The 20,053-nt window shown below is 45.3% G+C and overlaps 2 protein-coding genes across 2 annotated transcripts in view; both read right to left on the bottom strand.

The window, feature by feature from the left end:
• The window catches only part of LOC136885417 (gastrula zinc finger protein XlCGF46.1), a 293,140-nt gene extending 285,837 nt beyond the window's left edge, over positions 1-7,303 (bottom strand). Inside the window, exon 1 of the mRNA XM_068230325.1 lies at positions 7,175-7,303. The gene's annotated coding sequence lies outside the window, so the exon portion shown is untranslated. The remainder of the gene's footprint in view (positions 1-7,174) is intronic.
• The window catches only part of LOC136885707 (uncharacterized protein PF3D7_1120000), a 73,227-nt gene that overhangs the window by 2,327 nt on the left and 50,847 nt on the right, over positions 1-20,053 (bottom strand). The window contains exon 4 of the mRNA XM_067158425.2: positions 18,395-18,477. Coding sequence (XP_067014526.1) covers positions 18,395-18,477 — 83 coding nt within the window. The remainder of the gene's footprint in view (positions 1-18,394; positions 18,478-20,053) is intronic.

Here is a 20,053-nt window from a genome sequence, read left to right as displayed (position 1 = left end):
GTACTGCTGTGGAGCACTGGGAGTGCTGTGAGCTAGTGTACTGCTGTGGAGCTAGTGTACTGCTGTGGAGCTACTGTACTGCTGTGGAGCACTGGGAGTACTGTGAGCTAGTGTACTGCTGTGGAGCACTGGGAGTGCTGGGAGCTAGTGTACTGCTGTGGAGCACTGGGAGTGCTGGGAGCTAGTGTACTGCTGTGGAGCACTGGGAGTACTGTGAGCTAGTGTACTGCTGTGGAGCACTGGGAGTACTGTGAGCTAGTGTACTGCTGTGGAGCACTGGGAGTACTGTGAGCTAGTGTACTGCTGTGGAGCACTGGGAGTGCTGGGAGCTAGTGTACTGCTGTGGAGCACTGGGAGTGCTGGGAGCTAGTGTACTGCTGTGGAGCACTGGGAGTGCTGGGAGCTAGTGTACTGCTGTGGAGCACTGGGAGTACTGTGAGCTAGTGTACTGCTGTGGAGCACTGGGAGTACTGTGAGCTAGTGTACTGCTGTGGAGCACTGGGAGTACTGGGAGCTAGTGTACTGCTGTGGAGCACTGGGAGTACTGTGAGCTAGTGTACTGCTGTGGAGCACTGGGAGTGCTGTGAGCTAGTGTACTGCTGTGGAGCACTGGGAGTACTGTGAGCTAGTGTACTGCTGTGGAGCACTGGGAGTACTGTGAGCTAGTGTACTGCTGTGGAGCACTGGGAGTACTGGGAGCTAGTGTACTGCTGTGGAGCACTGGGAGTGCTGGGAGCTAGTGTACTGCTGTGGAGCTAGTGTACTGCTGTGGAGCACTGGGAGTACTGTGAGCTAGTGTGCTGCTGTGGAGCACTGGGAGTGCTGGGAGCTAGTGTACTGCTGTGGAGCTAGTGTACTGCTGTGGAGCACTGGGAGTACTGTGAGCTAGTGTACTGCTGTGGAGCTAGTGTACTGCTGTGGAGCACTGGGAGTACTGTGAGCTAGTGTGCTGCTGTGGAGCACTGGGAGTGCTGGGAGCTAGTGTACTGCTGTGGAGCACTGGGAGTGCTGTGAGCTAGTGTACTGCTGTGGAGCTAGTGTACTGCTGTGGAGCTAGTGTACTGCTGTGGAGCACTGGGAGTACTGTGAGCTAGTGTACTGCTGTGGAGCACTGGGAGTGCTGTGAGCTAGTGTACTGCTGTGGAGCTAGTGTACTGCTGTGGAGCTAGTGTACTGCTGTGGAGCACTGGGAGTACTGTGAGCTAGTGTACTGCTGTGGAGCACTGGGAGTACTGTGAGCTAGTGTACTGCTGTGGAGCACTGGGAGTGCTGGGAGCTAGTGTACTGCTGTGGAGCACTGGGAGTACTGTGAGCTAGTGTACTGCTGTGGAGGACTGGGAGTACTGTGAGCTAGTGTACTGCTGTGGAGCACTGGGAGTACTGTGAGCTAGTGTAATGCTGTAGAGCACTGGGAGTACTGTGAGCTAGTGTAATGCTGTAGAGCACTGGGAGTACTGTGAGCTAGTGTACTGCTGTGGAGCACTGGGAGTACTGTGAGCTAGTGTAATGCTGTAGAGCACTGGGAGTACTGTGAGCTAGTGTACTGCTGTGGAGCACTGGGAGTACTGTGAGCTAGTGTACTGCTGTAGAGCTAGTGTGCTGCTGTGGAGCACTGGGAGTACTGTGAGCTAGTGTACTGCTGTGTAGCAAGTGTACTGCTGTGGAGCACTGGGAGTACTGTGAGCTAGTGTACTGCTGTGGAGGACTGGGAGTACTGTGAGCTAGTGTACTGCTGTGGAGCACTGGGAGTGCTGGGAGCTAGTGTACTGCTGTGGAGCTACTGTACTGCTGTGGAGCTACTGTACTGCTGTGGAGCTACTGTACTGCTGTGGAGCTACTGTACTGCTGTGGAGCTACTGTACTGCTGTGGAGCACTGGGAGTACTGTGAGCTAGTGTACTCCTGTAGAGTACTGTGAGCTAGTGTAATGCTGTAGAGCACTGGGAGTACTGTGAGCTAGTGTACTGCTGTGGAGCACTGGGAGTACTGGGAGCTAGTGTACTGCTGTGGAGCACTGGGAGTACTGTGAGCTAGTGTACTGCTGTGGAGCACTGGGAGTGCTGTGAGCTAGTGTACTGCTGTGGAGCACTGGGAGTACTGTGAGCTAGTGTACTGCTGTGGAGCACTGGGAGTACTGTGAGCTAGTGTACTGCTGTGGAGCACTGGGAGTACTGGGAGCTAGTGTACTGCTGTGGAGCACTGGGAGTGCTGGGAGCTAGTGTACTGCTGTGGAGCTAGTGTACTGCTGTGGAGCACTGGGAGTACTGTGAGCTAGTGTGCTGCTGTGGAGCACTGGGAGTGCTGGGAGCTAGTGTACTGCTGTGGAGCTAGTGTACTGCTGTGGAGCACTGGGAGTACTGTGAGCTAGTGTACTGCTGTGGAGCTAGTGTACTGCTGTGGAGCACTGGGAGTACTGTGAGCTAGTGTGCTGCTGTGGAGCACTGGGAGTGCTGGGAGCTAGTGTACTGCTGTGGAGCTAGTGTACTGCTGTGGAGCACTGGGAGTACTGTGAGCTAGTGTACTGCTGTGGAGCACTGGGAGTACTGTGAGCTAGTGTACTGCTGTGGAGCACTGGGAGTGCTGGGAGCTAGTGTACTGCTGTGGAGCACTGGGAGTACTGTGAGCTAGTGTACTGCTGTGGAGGACTGGGAGTACTGTGAGCTAGTGTACTGCTGTGGAGCACTGGGAGTACTGTGAGCTAGTGTAATGCTGTAGAGCACTGGGAGTACTGTGAGCTAGTGTAATGCTGTAGAGCACTGGGAGTACTGTGAGCTAGTGTACTGCTGTGGAGCACTGGGAGTACTGTGAGCTAGTGTAATGCTGTAGAGCACTGGGAGTACTGTGAGCTAGTGTACTGCTGTGGAGCACTGGGAGTACTGTGAGCTAGTGTACTGCTGTAGAGCTAGTGTGCTGCTGTGGAGCACTGGGAGTACTGTGAGCTAGTGTACTGCTGTGTAGCAAGTGTACTGCTGTGGAGCACTGGGAGTACTGTGAGCTAGTGTACTGCTGTGGAGGACTGGGAGTACTGTGAGCTAGTGTACTGCTGTGGAGCACTGGGAGTGCTGGGAGCTAGTGTACTGCTGTGGAGCTACTGTACTGCTGTGGAGCTACTGTACTGCTGTGGAGCACTGGGAGTACTGTGAGCTAGTGTACTCCTGTAGAGTACTGTGAGCTAGTGTAATGCTGTAGAGCACTGGGAGTACTGTGAGCTAGTGTACTGCTGTGGAGCACTGGGAGTGCTGGGAGCTAGTGTACTGCTGTGGAGCACTGGGAGTGCTGGGAGCTAGTATACTGCTGTGGAGCTACTGTACTGCTGTGGAGCACTGGGAGTGCTGTGAGCTAGTGTACTGCTGTGGAGCACTGGGAGTACTGTGAGCTAGTGTACTGCTGTGGAGCTAGTGTGCTGCTGTGGAGGACTGGGAGTGCTGGGAGCTGGTGTATTGCTGTGGAGCTACTGTACTGCTGTGGAGCACTGGGAGTGCTGGGAGCTAGTGTACTGCTGTGGAGCACTGGGAGTGCTGGGAGCTAGTGTACTGCTGTGGAGCACTGGGAGTGCTGTGAGCTAGTGTACTGCTGTGGAGCTACTGTACTGCTGTGGAGCACTGGGAGTGCTGTGAGCTAGTGTACTGCTGTGGAGCACTGGGAGTGCTGGGAGCTAGTGTACTGCTGTGGAGCTACTGTACTGCTGTGGAGCACTGGGAGTGCTGGGAGCTAGTGTACTGCTGTGGAGCACTGGGAGTGCTGGGAGCTAGTGTACTGCTGTGGAGCACTGGGAGTGCTGGGAGCTAGTGTACTGCTGTGGAGCTAGTGTACTGCTGCGGAGCACTGGGAGTGCTGGGAGCTAGTGTACTGCTGTGGAGCTACTGTACTGCTGTGGAGGACTGGGAGTGCTGGGAGCTAGTGTACTGCTGTGGAGCACTGGGAGTACTGTGAGCTAGTGTACTGCTGTGGAGCTACTGTACTGCTGTGGAGCACTGGGAGTGCTGGGAGCTAGTGTGCTGCTGTGGAGCTACTGTACTGCTGTGGAGGACTGGGAGTGCTGGGAGCTAGTGTACTGCTGTGGAGCACTGGGAGTACTGTGAGCTAGTGTACTGCTGTGGAGCTACTGTACTGCTGTGGAGCACTGGGAGTGCTGGGAGCTAGTGTACTGCTGTGGAGGACTGGGAGTACTGTGAGCTAGTGTACTGCTGTGGAGGACTGGGAGTACTGTGAGCTAGTGTACTGCTGTGGAGGACTGGGAGTACTGTGAGCTAGTGTACTGCTGTGGAGGACTGGGAGTGCTGGGAGCTAGTGTACTGCTGTGGAGGACTGGGAGTGCTGTGAGCTAGTGTACTGCTGTGTAGCAAGTGTACTGCTGTGGAGCACTGGGAGTGCTGGGAGCTAGTGTACTGCTGTGGAGCACTGGGAGTACTGTGAGCTAGTGTACTGCTGTGGAGGACTGGGAGTGCTGGGAGCTAGTGTACTGCTGTGGAGCACTGGGAGTGCTGGGAGCTAGTGTACTGCTGTGGAGGACTGGGAGTGCTGTGAGCTAGTGTACTGCTGTGTAGCAAGTGTACTGCTGTGGAGCACTGGGAGTGCTGGGAGCTAGTGTACTGCTGTGGAGCACTGGGAGTACTGTGAGCTAGTGTACTGCTGTGGAGGACTGGGAGTGCTGGGAGCTAGTGTACTGCTGTGGAGGACTGGGAGTGCTGGGAGCTAGTGTACTGCTGTGGAGCACTGGGAGTACTGTGAGCTAGTGTACTGCTGTGGAGCACTGGGAGTGCTGTGAGCTAGTGTACTGCTGTGGAGCACTGGGAGTACTGTGAGCTAGTGTACTGCTGTGGAGGACTGGGAGTGCTGGGAGCTAGTGTACTGCTGTGGAGGACTGGGAGTGCTGGGAGCTAGTGTACTGCTGCGGAGCACTCGGAGTGCTGTGAGCTAGTGTACTGCTGTGGAGGACTGGGAGTGCTGGGAGCTAGTGTACTGCTGTGGAGGACTGGGAGTGCTGGGAGCTAGTGTACTGCTGTGGAGCACTGGGAGTGCTGGGAGCTAGTGTACTGCTGTGGAGCACTGGGAGTACTGTGAGCTAGTGTACTGCTGTGGAGCACTGGGAGTACTGTGAGCTAGTGTACTGCTGTGGAGGACTGGGAGTGCTGGGAGCTAGTGTACTGCTGTGGAGCTAGTGTACTGCTGCGGAGCACTGGGAGTGCTGTGAGCTAGTGTACTGCTGCGGAGCACTCGGAGTGCTGGGAGCTAGTGTACTGCTGTGGAGCACTGGGAGTGCTGGGAGCTAGTGTACTGCTGTGGAGCACTGGGAGTGCTGGGAGCTAGTGTACTGCTGTATACTGCTAATAATAAGAGATGGCTTATGACATTTCGTAGAGGGAGGTCCTTTTACTGCCTGCCGAGGCGGAATAAAGGGAGTGGCTGTGTGGTTGCCATGGAAACGAGGGTGGGGCGACTGCGGTTGCCATAAAGATAAAACTTCTGGGAGGCTCGTCTTGCTGGGAGTTGCCAAACCTCTCACTTCACTTGTGAGCTAGATCTTGTTGCAAGCAGTTCAGTGTGAGTGGCCGTTAGTAAGTTTCTAATTGTATTTTAAATACTATTTACGTACGTACGCACGTGCAATCATTGTATTTATATTTTGAGTACGATGAATACTCCTCAAGGGAGAGGAAGGCCCAGGACTCGTCCACCTCGTGAAAAAAATACCGCCGGCCATGGTGTGACAATTCAACACCAAGGAAGGGAAATGATATGTGCTGCAAGAGAATTCTTTGAAGAGGAGGCTACGAGTTTATCGGAAAGGAATGTTCCCTTAATTCCATTCCAGAGCAAAATTTGTTCTATTTGCGACGAGTTCCATTACAATGGAAAACAAGAATGTGAAGAAAGACCAGTCCTTGTCTCATTTGCGATCACTGTAAAATTTTCAGCAGCCTGTCAGGGTTTCCCAACTTTAACGCAGCAAGGGGACTGCTAATTAAGGCGTAGCTTTATATAATGGATACTCTTACAGAAATTTACGGAAAAGTGAGGATGTTTGGTGACAAGGGTTTGTTTTACCGCTGGATTTACGTCGCAGCGACACAGATAGGTCTTACGGCGACAATGGGATAGGAAAGGCCTTGGAGTGGGAAGGAAACGACCCTGGCTTGTTGTGTTTGTTGTTAAAATAGGAAACCACGGAAAACCATCTACAGGGCTACCGACAATGGGATTCGAACCCACTATTTTCCGAACGCAATATATTCTCTTCGCGCTATCATTATAGAATCGTCATTTTTTCAACTTATTGTAATCTAAACATTTTCTTAACATTAAGTTCTGGAATCTTGTACATCTAATCGAAGCGTACAGACAAAAATTATAATTTTATTTATATAGATGAAAGTAGACCGAGTGGCCGCGCGTTTTAACGCTCTGTGGCTATGGAGCCAAGTTCTGCATTCGGGAAACGCGTGGGTTCGAATCCCACCGTCGGCTCTTCTCAGAATAGTTTTCTGTGGCTTAATATCTTCACTTCCAGGCAAATGCCGGTACAGTTCCTATCCATAGGCACCCCTTACCCAATTTTATTCACCATAACACATTTCGTCTTCATTAGCTCCTCAACTGAGGTTGGTGCCAGGAAGGGCATCCGGCAGTAGAAACATGCTGTGTAAATTAATTAGGAAACCACGGAAAACCATCTTCAGGGCTGCCGACAGTGAGGTTCGAACCCACTATCTCCCGAATACTGAATACTGGCCGCACTTAAGCGACTGCAGCTATCCAGCTCGGTAAATAAAAGGTTTATTTGAGTCCTGTTTATTCCCTGTCAATCCCGATATAAACGCATCAGTCTCAAACGGTAAATATAAGTAATTTAATGACTTTCAACATACGATTCGTAAGATTCCCAGTTTCGCCAGTTACTTGAGGGATGTCTTCCTGTACTAATCCTTCCGTAAGGATTTCCCTCACAGCAACCTGACTGTTTGTATGTCACTGATAAGAACCTGATTGTATAAGAGTGATCGCAAATGGGACGACACCGCCTGGCCAGGCAGTCTACAACAGATCACAGTGGTCAGAATGACGGAGAGAACAAGTGAGCCGGAAGCGAGGGGTAAGAGCATGTACAGAAAGGAATGCTGGAATGTGGCAACATCGTGAAATGCCACGTGCAGTGCTCCTCCCTCCAACCTTACCTGTCAGACGCCATCTCTTCTTATTAGCAGTATAGAGCATGTGTGCCTTCATACTACCAGTTTTAGAAAAGCCTCCACTGCATATTGTCCAAATGTGAGGCCTTAAACCTTAGTGAAGAATTAAGTGTTTATTCAGGGAAGAACGACGGAAAAACCTTTTACTGCACACTGTACAACAGTAGCGCCTTTCACCAGAGTGCGTTAACATGTGTCTGGTCATTGTACTTTTTTCTGAAAATCCTCTATTGCAGACGGTACACACATGCGGCTTCAGCCCTAAGTGAAGCAACATGTGTTTCTGTAGGTAAGCGGCAACACTGAAGCTTTTACTGCATTCTGAACAGGGATAAGTTCCTTTTGCAGCGTGTGTTAACATATGCATTCTCAAATTACGTTTATGAGAGAACGATTTATTGCAATCGGTACAAAAGTGTGGCCGATCAATAGAATGAGTTGACATATGTCCCTTCAGGCTACCCTTTTCCGTGAATGTTCTACTACATTCGGCACAGGAGAAAGGTCTCTGCCCAGTATGTGTGAGTATATGCCTCCTCAGTATCCCTCTGCTACGCAAACTTATATTACAGTGAGGGCATATATGCACATTTTCTCCAGAATGAACGAACATGTGTTCCTTGAGTTTACTCCTTTCAGGAAACGTTTTACTGCACACTTTACATTTGAACGGCCTATCACCCGTGTGTTTTAAGAGGTGTACTTTCAAAGTACCCTTGTCGGAAAATCTTTCACTGCATTCTGCACAAGAGAAAGGTCTCAGTCCAGAATGAGTTAACATATGTCTTCTTAAATGTCCAGTTCGGGTGAAGCGTCTACTGCATACCGTACAGGAGTGTTGTCTTTCTGTAGAGTGGAATAACATGTGTCGTGCGAGTTTATGCTTATCAGAATACATTTCGCTGCATTCTGTACAATGGTGCAGACGATCACCAGTGGAATCTCTGCTTAGTCTTGCAGTATTCACCATACTGAAATAAATAGAAACCATATTAAAATTTCTCAGAAATTCGATACAAGCAAGTACAAACACAGGGAAAATTGTCAATATGTCAATATCGGCATGAACTCTTTTATTATGCTTACATGAGGCACCTCACAACTATGGTAAACGCATCGATAATGCACAGCAACGGGCGCTGACACTGTACGTATTTGAACAGAGTGTCACATAATATTGAAGAAGAAGAGACGGAACAGGTACGTTTTCTGCGGCGAGCCGAAAGTAGTCCCTGCGAAGTACAACACAGCTACGTACAAACATCCAAGATTTATTACGAATTTGTAACAAAGGCACAGATACTCATTCGTTGCCAGAGATGCCAAATTTCAACAAAGGCAATTCGTAATGCAGCCATCAGGGCAAGGGAGTTGGGGGGTGGCGGCGCCAGTGGCGTCCGTAGAAATTTTTCTCCCGAGATTTTACTAACTTACATATAATTGAAAAATCAATGAGCAACATATACTTCAACCAGATGTAACATATTCAATGACTAGCATATAAAGAGTGTGTGTTTCTTACCTGCTAAAGTAACAGGTGATCTGCAATACATATCTGAGTGGAGGTTGAAGGATCATTATTTTGTTGAGTACTGTAGTCGCTCTCTTAGCAGCTTGTAGTTCCTGTTTGGTAAACGCGCACTGGTGACATGCTTTTTCTTTTGATATCATGTGCATGCTCTGCACTAACAGAGCACTAAACAGTACGGAGTTCATATTAGCACGGAATTCAATCTTGTTCTTCCTCATCATGCGCATCTGAAAAATCGTTGGCTACACACACACTACAAAACACGTGTGAATGAGATTTGAGGAACGCAGTAAACAGGCTCATTTTTTCCCGTATTTCTCCCTAAATTTTTTGAACTATTTTTGTTTTATTACCAGTGTCACTAGTCACGGTAACGTCATCACACGTATTTTCCTGCACAAGAAACTGCTTCATTATTTCAAACCTTTCGCACTTCGAAACTCACGTTTAGCATATAACTTATCCCAGAATAGCAATATATGTAGATTTGGCAAACAAAATCGCAATAAATATTTCTTCAACAGTCATGCACACAGTATTCAAAATGAAACGGAGTTTGTCACCACTTTGCCGCCCAAACAAAGACAAAAGAACTCGCATACATGCATGGAGTCTGGTCATATGACAAACAAAGACAACAACTCCGCAAGATATACCACTTCACAGGTGCCTGTTTTCTATTGTGCCGGTACTGGAAGCACAGATTGCGTTCGGCATGAGCTCGAAATATTCTTAACGTGGGACAGAAAAGGGGCATAAATGATTACTGAGAAATCTGAAAATAATATTCTGAGAATTCAAGCTATAATGACATTCCTTGTGTATCCTTCTGAACACTTCACGCACTTAGATTTTAAAATCAATAAAAAGTCGTAATTTGTGGTGTGTGATTCGTAAAGGCGTAATTATGAGGGCTAATTCGTAATTATTACGATTGAATCGTAATAGTTGGCATCTCTGCGTTGCTGGTGCAAGTGAATGGAACAGAGCCGTGAGCAGGAAATACATTTACAACTGGTTGAAACATTTTCAGGATGTACAGGAAACTAGCGACGATGCGCCACAACCGGTTCAATAAGCAGATGTGCAGAATACATGGAACAATTGCGACAAATGCTGTCACAAATCGGCGACTGTCTCCAGGAAAGATAAAAAAGAGGAGTTGCAAGACTCGTTTGAACACATTCACAACACTGGCAGGTTCCTGTATTTAAAAAAGTCCATTCCCTACCTATGTGCCCTATTATGATATTTTTATTTTATTCTCCTGAAATCACACTAGATCCTAGGTAATGATGCATCGATTAATGAGTGATTGCAGTGCTGATGTTTGATAGCGTAGCAAATCGGCTGGGCAGAAAATGGTGAATTCATCACACTGATAGACATTGCTAGGTCTACACCTCGTTTCTGTTTTTTGCAGCTTGGTGAGTGGAAATGGCTGTTCTAGAAGCAGATCTCAAAGTGGTCCTATTTTGAGAGGCTAAGTTTTGACTAATCTTAAGTTTATCGAACACACCCAACTCATTAATAACAGACTAGAAATAAGAATAATAATACACTTCAATTTAATTTCGGTTTATCTTAAGTGATTATATTAGTTATATTCCGTTCACGATGTTGTGTTTTGTGGATGATGAGACAATAGGCTTTCGTGCCTTCTGGAGTATTTTCCACCGTTTCAAACTCTAGTCGAAAATGGACGGGAGATTCCTTCATGGCCTCTTTGCGATGCGAAGAGTCCAGCATTACCAGAGGCACCCGTGTCTTAAGATGCCCCTTGCATAAGTAGTGGGCATATCATGACTCTTTTTGAAAATATGGTAGTTGGAATTTAGAATGCACGCGATTCAACAAAGTATATTATTCTTGTCAAGGGTAAATTCCAAGGCTTCATAGGGAAACGTAAATGTACTGAGGTAGAGACGTATGCTTTGCAGCCTAACATGATCGAAATGCGAAGCATGCCTCTTGTAAGTGGACATAATTACAATGGACATGCATTTTTATGGACATAATTCCAAAGGAACGTCTGAAAAGCAGACATTTTTTCCATGGATTTGTCATCGTAAAACCCAATGTCAGGGGGGAAACAACGTCACACCAATCCTATCTAATGTCAAGGAGGTGATAAAGTGGAAAAAAATACACAAAGTGCAGATGAGATGTGGATGTACATCTGTCAATGTGGATCTTTTTGCTAGGGGCTTTACATCGCACCGACACAGATAGGTCTTACGGCGACGATGGGACAGGAAAGGGCTAGGAGTGGAAAGGAAGCGGCCGTGGCCTTAATTAAGGTACAGCCGTGGCCTTAATTAAGGTACAGCCTCAGCATTTGCCTGGTGTGAAAATGGGAAACCAAGGAAAACCATCTTCAGGGCTGCCGACAGTGGGGCTCGAACCCACTATCTCCTGATTGCTGGATACTGGCCGCACTTAAGCGACTGCAGCTATCGAGCTCGGTCAATCTGGATCAGTGTGGGAGTTTTTCCCACAGGATCCCGACAGAAAGAGTCACATTTTCAATGTGAGGAAGACATTTCAAGTCCAGAAAGCCATTTGAGTACATCGAAAATTGAACACGACCAATGGAAAAATGTACAGAGACAAGAAGGCAGAGTGAATCCAACTGATTCAGTGGATGGTCAAGGTGCAAGAGTGATTAACAGCAAAGTCATGGTCTAGGAGACCTCCACGAAGAACTAGAACAGAACTGGGATAATGATAACACTAATCATACTGGCTCATTGTGCTGCTATCTAATTTATTGGGGTACAATGAGTGCGCCATCATGCCAGCACAGAAACTACAAACTAGGGACCTTGTTTCAACACAGATTCATCGAGACAGATGAACGATCTGGATGAACCAGGAGCAGTTACATACTGCATGGAGATAGCACATTACCTGCAAGGCATATGTATGTAGAAATAATTCCTTTCATTGTCATCTCTATTTCATTATGTAGGAAACTAACAGCTTGAAGAATTGACCCACACCATCACAAACAGAACTGCTCTTCTGGTAAATGAGCATCCACCAGTAATACGAATGTGTTTCTTATCAGGTCTGTCAAATCATTTGATATTGTAGACTCCAGTGCCATTCAACTTCTCAATCTGGCATCATTATAAAAGTTGTACAGGATTGATATGGTACAACAGATGTATAGTGCTTATGGAGCTACATTTCAAGCTGGGTAACACATCTGAATACAGACACATTTTATCAACAGTTCCAGTGCTGCTTCCGCTTCATTTACATCTCTAGTGCTACAATCAGTACATTCTTGTCATCACTGCCAATAACTGCTGGAACAATTTTCCTAGAAAATGAGAGGAACAAACCCTTAATGGTTCACTTCATTCTTCATGGTTCCTACGGGTAGAGGATTCCTAGTAAGAATTATAGGCGCCCTCCATGAAAGAAGTTTAACATATCTCATATATGGGACAACAAGCTAATAGAGCCGATGAGTAGTCAGTTATGTGCAGTTTGTAATGGAGTCCTTCACCGTGTAGGTAATCTGATACCACTGTTGTCATATGGTGTGTTTTATCAATCCTGTAGCTGTATAGAAAAGGGACTCTTTTACCAATGATCATATCAGCTGTTGGGAGAATACACAAGTATTCACATTAATTGAGGTACTGCTCGAGTAATGAAGTATTTAAAATGACAATAGTGGTTTCCCGAGCATGTGATTCATACGTTTGATTTTCCTCCTGATCTTACCTTAGCAAAGGAATTGAGTGTAAAAACATTCATGCTCCAGTCAGATATGGATCAAGAATGCTCTCTAGGGACAAAGTAATATCACCCTTGAGGCCCCATACATTCCATAATAGCATCCTTACCAGGTTGTCTATAAAAATCCATCCTTCATTTTCTTGTCAACAGTACTTCTAGTACTCTTCTTCTTGATTCATTCGGTAAAACTTCTACGCTACATCAAAATCGATGCCTTTCTTTTCCCCCTCTAAATTGAGTTTCACATATTTTACTTCTTTGATGGTGCCACTTCGTATAGAAAGTTAGTGCCTGATTCCAGCATTACTCTTCCACACAGAGCACCTCCGCACAACCATTATTTCCATAGAGCTGTCCTGCAAAGTCCACCAGTCTCTTGTCTCTTCGATTAATCTGATTCCATTTGTACATATTTACGTTATCCACTCTCCTTCTACTTTGTGGCTCACCACGTCTCAGGAATATTCTTGCTCAGCATTTTGTGCCAGTGGTTTATAATTCCCTCATTACCAGACAAAGAGGGTTTTGGTTGTAGCACCTTCCTGCTCTCTTATGTGATCTCCATATTCGAGTACTTGGGTGCCATCTCATGTTAAACAAAGATATTAAAAATTCCAATGAATCAAAATACTGGACATATCCAAGGCTAGTTAATTATGGCATAATTTCTGATGATGTCATATCTTATGAAAATGAAGTGTTTATACCAACAAGACAATCCTACTCTTCACCCTGATATAAACCATTTTGAATTTAACAAGCAAACTGCTTGTACCATTTACTGAATATCTAACGTGTTGTAATTAATTTTCCTTTTAAGTAATGGAAAATAAGTAATTAACAAAAGACAACATTGTAATTATAACACCTTTACTTCATGCTGCCTTCATCATTTTCACACATGTTTTATCCAATCCTGCTTCTTTTCCCAATTTCATGCATTTGACATCAATTTTTACTTCTTCTATTGCAATTTCACTCTTGGATTATGTTTCCTCACATTCTCTTCTCCAACCATTCTCATATTCAGGAGTTGATAAAAGTAATTCTTCCAACTTACCCTTATCTCCTATGGTTGCATTGTCCTTTTTCCTTCTTTCTCTTGTAGCTTCTCTTTGTAGACACCCTACTTTCTCTTTTCCTCATCTCCTCTCATTGCATTATTATATCTCCTTCTTTCCCTTTCATCTCTGTGTTGACTCCCATCTCTTCTTTTATTTTCCATATAGCATTCCTTTTACTGCAGTACACATCCTCTTCCTTGTTGTTGATGATGATGCTTGTTGTTTAAAGGGGCCCAACATCTAAGGTCATTGGCCCACCAGTTAGGGGTACATATACATGGACAAAATCCTTTACTTCATTCTCTGCCCTTAACAGAACGTTTATTTTTCTGTCACTTATGTAGTTCATATTATATATGTACTCATGGTTATTTTTGTCACTCCATTCTTTGCCTGATGTCCTTCACTCCACTATTGAGTGTACACCTTATTCAACATCACATAACCATTCAATCCCATCACAGCAACATTTTTCTCCATAAAATCGTTCATCTTTTCTCACTTCTGGAGAATGCCCTTGCCTTTTCCGAGACTGATTTAAAAGTGTCCTTTTCATTTTAGGCTCTTATTACAATGGCATCACTACCACCAGCAGGATGCATTTTACAGCTGCTCCTAACCTGGGATCAGATGCTACTTGATGGGTTCCAGTGTCATTTTCTACAATGATGGGACCATCACCCTATCAAACGGAACTCATCCACCCAAAGCCATCGGTTACCTTTGGGGACAGGGTTACTTACTGCTGCCCCTCACTGGACTGGCTGTAAGGTCTACTTATTACCATAGCAGAGTAAGCAGCCAGAACAAAGCATCAAACCAACAATTTACTTCACACTCCTCGATGTAATGCTGATAAAAAAAAAGTTCAAACAATCTGAGGAAATTGAGAATTCTTTGCAGGAAATTGTTGCATCAGATAATGAAAATAAGATGCCCAATGGTGGACTGAAATTGAGGTAATGAATATTTATAGTTGCTACAAGGAACTGTCAATTAACCCGCTTTAGAAATTAACTGATATACGTCAGATTCTTCAACAAAACTATATCCTGAAAAACATTAAACTTATTCTTAGAATTCCTTAGAATTTTACCCAACTCCTACCACTCATATGAAATAGCATAGGGTTTTAGTGCGAGGAGTGTCCAAGGATATGTTCGGCTTGCCAGGTGTAGGTCTTTTGATATGACGCCTGTAGGAGACCTGCTCGTCGTGATGAGGATGAAATGATGAACAATATGACACATACACAGCCCCCTTGCCAGCAAAATTAACCAATGATGGTTGAAATTCCGGAACCTACTGGGAATTGAACCCGGGACCCCTGTGACCAAAGGCCAGCATGCTAACCTTTTAGCTATGAAGCAGGATACTCTTACCACTAGTCTGCTAGGAAATTAAGGATGAAGTATAAAATGATGAAAGAAAAAAGAACGATTAAAATGACAAAAACATCTAGTTCCAGAGAGATCCAACACAGCACAGAAGTGAGCAGCTAGTTCCAGAGAGATCCAACACAGCACAGAAGTGAACGGCTAGTTCCAGAGAGATCCAACACAGCACAGAAGTGAACGGCTAGTTCCAGAGAGATCCAACACAGCACAGAAGTGAGCAGCTAGTTCCAGAGAGATCCAACACATCACAGAAGTGAGCAGCTAGTTCCAGAGAGATCCAACACAGCACAGAAGTGAGCAGCTAGTTCCAGAGAGATCCAACACAGCACAGAAGTGAATGGCTAGTTCCAGAGAGATCCAACACAGCACAGAAGTGAGCTGCTAGTTCCAGAGAGATCCAACACAGCACAGAAGTGAGCAGCTAGTTCCAGAGAGATCCAACACAGCACAGAAGTGAGCAGCTAGTTCCAGAGAGATCTAACACAGCACAGAAGTGAACAGCCAGTTCCAGAGAGATCCAACATAGCAAAGAAGTGAGCAGCTAGTTCCAGAGAGATCTAACACAGCACAGAAGTGAGCAGCTAGTTCCAGAGAGATCCAACACAGCACAGAAGTGAATGGCTAGTTCCAGAGAGATCCAACACAGCACAGAAGTGAAGAGACAGTTCCAGAGAGATCCAACACAGCACAGAAGTGAGCAGCTAGTTCCAGAGAGATCCAACAAAGCACAGAAGTGAACAGCTAGTTCCAGAGAGATCCAACATAGCAAGGAAGTGAACAGCTAGTTCCAGAGAGATCTAACACAGCACAGAAGTGAGCAGCTAGTTCCAGAGAGATCCAACACAGCACAGAAGTGAATGGCTAGTTCCAGAGAGATCCAACACAGCACAGAAGTGAAGAGACAGTTCCAGAGAGATCCAACACAGCACAGAAGTGAGCAGCTAGTTCCAGAGAGATCCAACACAGCACAGAAGTGAACAGCTAGTTCCAGAGAGATCCAACATAGCAAGGAAGTGAACAGCTAGTTCGAGAGAGATCCAACACAGCACAGAAGTGAGCAGCTAGTTCCAGAGAGATCCAACACAGCACAGAAGTGAACAGCTAGTTCCAGAGAGATCCAACACAGCACAGAAGTGAATGGCTAGTTCCAGAGAGATCCAACACAGCACAGAAGTGAGCTGCTAGTTCGAGAGAGATCCAACACAGCACAGAAGTGAGCAGCTAGTTCCAGAGAGATCCAACACAGCACAGAAGTGAACAGATAGTTCCAGAGAGATCCAACACAGCACAGAAGTGAACGGATAGTTCCAGAGAGATCCAACACAGCACAGAAGTGAGCAGCTAGTTCCAGAGAGATCCAACACAGCACAGAAGTGAACAGCTAGTTCCAGAGAGATCCAACATAGCAAAGAAGTGAACAGCTAGTTCGAGAGAGATCCAACACAGCACAGAAGTGAACAGCTAGTTCCAGAGAGATCCAACACAGCACAGAAGTGAACGGATAGTTCCAGAGAGATCCAACACAGCACAGAAGTGAACGGATAGTTCCAGAGAGATCCAACACAGCACAGAAGTGAATGGCTAGTTCCAGAGAGATCCAACACAGCACAGAAGTGAGCAGCTAGTTCCAGAGAGATCCAACACAGCACAGAAGTGAATGGCTAGTTCCAGAGAGATCCAACACAGCACAGAAGTGAATGGCTAGTTCCAGAGAGATCCAACACAGCACAGAAGTGAATGGCTAGTTCCAGAGAGATCCAACACAGCACAGAAGTGAATGGCTAGTTCCAGAGAGATCCAACACAGCACAGAAGTGAATGGCTAGTTCCAGAGAGATCCAACACAGCACAGAAGTGAACGGATAGTTCCAGAGAGATCCATCACAGCACAGAAGTGAATGGCTAGTTCCAGAGAGATCCAACACAGCACAGAAGTGAATGGCTAGTTCCAGAGAGATCCAACACAGCACAGAAGTGAATGGCTAGTTCCAGAGAGATCCAACACAGCACAGAAGTGAATGGCTAGTTCCAGAGAGATCCAACATAGCAAAGAAGTGAGCAGCTAGTTCCAGAGAGATCTAACACAGCACAGAAGTGAGCTGCTAGTTCCAGAGAGATCCAACACAGCACAGAAGTGAATGGCTAGTTCCAGAGAGATCCAACATAGCAAAGAAGTGAGCAGCTAGTTCCAGAGAGATCTAACACAGCACAGAAGTGAGCTGCTAGTTCCAGAGAGATCCAACACAGCACAGAAGTGAATGGCTAGTTCCAGAGAGATCCAACACAGCACAGAAGTGAGCTGCTAGTTCCAGAGAGATCCAACACATCACACAAGTGAGCAGCTAGTTCCAGAGAGATCCAACACATCACACAAGTGAGCAGCTAGTTCCAGAGAGATCCAACACAGCACAGAAGTGAGCAGCTAGTTCCAGAGAGATCCAACACAGCACAGAAGTGAATGGCTAGTTCCAGAGAGATCCAACACAGCACAGAAGTGAACAGCTAGTTCCAGAGAGATCCAACACAGCACAGAAGTGAACAGCTAGTTCCAGAGAGATCCAACACAGCACAGAAGTGAGCAGCTAGTTCCAGAGAGATCCAACACAGCACAGAAGTGAATGGCTAGTTCCAGAGAGATCCAACACAGCACAGAAGTGAGCAGCTAGTTCCAGAGAGATCCAACACAGCACAGAAGTGAGCAGCTAGTTCCAGAGAGATCCAACACAGCACAGAAGTGAGCAGCTAGTTCCAGAGAGATCCAACACAGCACAGAAGTGAACAGCTAGTTCCAGAGAGATCCAACACAGCACAGAAGTGAATGGATAGTTCCAGAGAGATCCAACACAGCACAGAAGTGAGCGGCTAGTTCCAGAGAGATCCAACATAGCAAAGAAGTGAACAGCTAGTTCCAGAGAGATCCAACACAGCACAGAAGTGAACGGCTAGTTCCAGAGAGATCCAACACAGCACAGAAGTGAGCGGCTAGTTCCAGAGAGATCCAACATAGCACAGAAGTGAGCGGCTAGTTCCAGAGAGATCCAACACAGCACAGAAGTGAGCAGCTAGTTCCAGAGAGATCTAACACAGCACAGAAGTGAATGGATAGTTCCAGAGAGATCCAACACAGCACAGAAGTGAACAGCAATCATGTTCAAGCATCTTAATTTGATGCCAGATGTTCCCTTTTCCTCTAGATGGCAGAGAAAAACATATCTCTCTTTGGCATCAATGGCTGTTTCAATAAATTTCATCAGGTAAAAGCCAGTCAACATAGAATATGTAGTGTCCATTGACCATTTTCTTCAGCCCTTCAAACATCTAACTGCCTGCATAATGATTGAACCTGCAATTTTGGAGTCTCTACCACTTGTCCACAGAGGACCTGCAGAAGAAGTAAACAACGAATTCTGTATTGTGTAGGATTAGAGATGTAAATTCTAAGTAGTTTGAACTGCACTTACATATTTTCTTCTTTGAAACATTGGACCGGTTGGCCAACTGCATGTTCTTCTGTGATTACTTCTTCCTTAGCATCTTCAGAAGGCTGTAAGTTAGAAATATGGAAAGTAAATTAAGGACTGTATATATAATGTAAATGACAGAATACTGATGGTGAAGATCAAAGCAAAACCTAGGGATATGACCATTATATAAGTGTACTTTCCAACATCGAACAGTAATTAAGAAGAAGTTGAAGAGCTGTATGAGTGTCTTGATAAGCTACTAAAACTAATTGATGTCAAGGAAAATCCAGTGATTATGAGTGATTTCAATGCTGTGGTTGGCTCAAAATCAGACAGAATGGGAATAGGGAAATTTGGACTGGGAAAGTGAAACAGCCAAGGTGAAAGGCTATTAGATTTTTGTGAACAGTATGATATGGTAATAACTAACACCATGTTTGAAGTGCCTTTGAGAAGACGATATACCTGGAAAAGTCCCAGAAACATGCAAAGATACCAAATTGATTTCATAATAGTTAAAGCTAGGTATAGAAATCAAATCAAATCAAGCCACAGTACCCTGGCGCTAAAGTTGACAGTACTCACACACTTGTGATGGCAAAGTGCAATTTCAGACTTAAAAAGATAATCAGAAGGAAGAATGTCAGATGGGACTTAAACAGATTGCAAAACAAATAAATTAAACAGAAATATGCAGAGGATACCAATGCACTCGTGGAATATAATCATTGTGAGATGGACTGAGAAATGATAAAAGAAGGAATCTCTGAGATAGCACAAAGAACTTTAGGGAATAGAAGACTAAAGCCAAGAAAACCATGGATTCAGAAATGAAACCAGTACAAGAAGATAAACACAGCATTAAGCCAAGATCAGTACAGAAAAACAAAGAATCTCATCGTGACAAAATGTAGGGAGGCAAAGGAAATGTGCATGAAGGAAATTATGCAGTCTATAGAGAATTATATAATAGGAGGAAGAACAGACAGAGCATATGGCATGATCAAATCACTCCCATATAAACCCAAAGCAAGAAGTTCAGTTATAAAGGATAAGAATGGTCAACTACTTATTGATAATGAAGATATCACACAACACTGGAAGGAATATCTTGAAGACCTGTAATGGGATGAAGAACTAATGGCAATACCAGACTAACCTGAACCTGAACAGATTGTGGAAGAAGACAATATAGGCCCAATAATCACATGGGAAGAATTTGACTTAGCACTAAAACAATTAAAGGACAAGAAAGCAACCGGACCGGACGACATACCAGCAGAACTTCTCAGGGGAATAGGAGAAAGAATGAAACAACTGTATAATACCATTGCAAGATGATATTACAATGGTGGAATTCCTGGAGACTACTAAAAGTAGGACAGTTACCTTACCAAAGACAGGAAATGCTACTGACTGTTCCTCCAGCTATAGAACACTAACACTGCTATCGTACCCATCCAAAATACTGCTCAATGTAATTAAGAACAGCATTTAAAAGAAAACTAAACAATACACATCGCAGGATCAGTTTGGTTTTACAACAGGGAAGGGAACAAGAGAAGCTCTTTTAGCATTAAGAACTATTCTAATGTTAATAGGAAAACATACATTGCATTTGTGGATATAGAAAAAGCCTTTGACAAAGTAAACTGG

The sequence above is a fragment of the Anabrus simplex genome, chromosome 14 (assembly GCF_040414725.1).
Source record: "Anabrus simplex isolate iqAnaSimp1 chromosome 14, ASM4041472v1, whole genome shotgun sequence".
Classification (NCBI taxonomy): Eukaryota; Metazoa; Arthropoda; class Insecta; order Orthoptera; family Tettigoniidae; genus Anabrus; species Anabrus simplex.
Note: the sequence above shows the minus strand (reverse complement) of the source record. Positions and strands in the feature narration are given on the sequence as shown.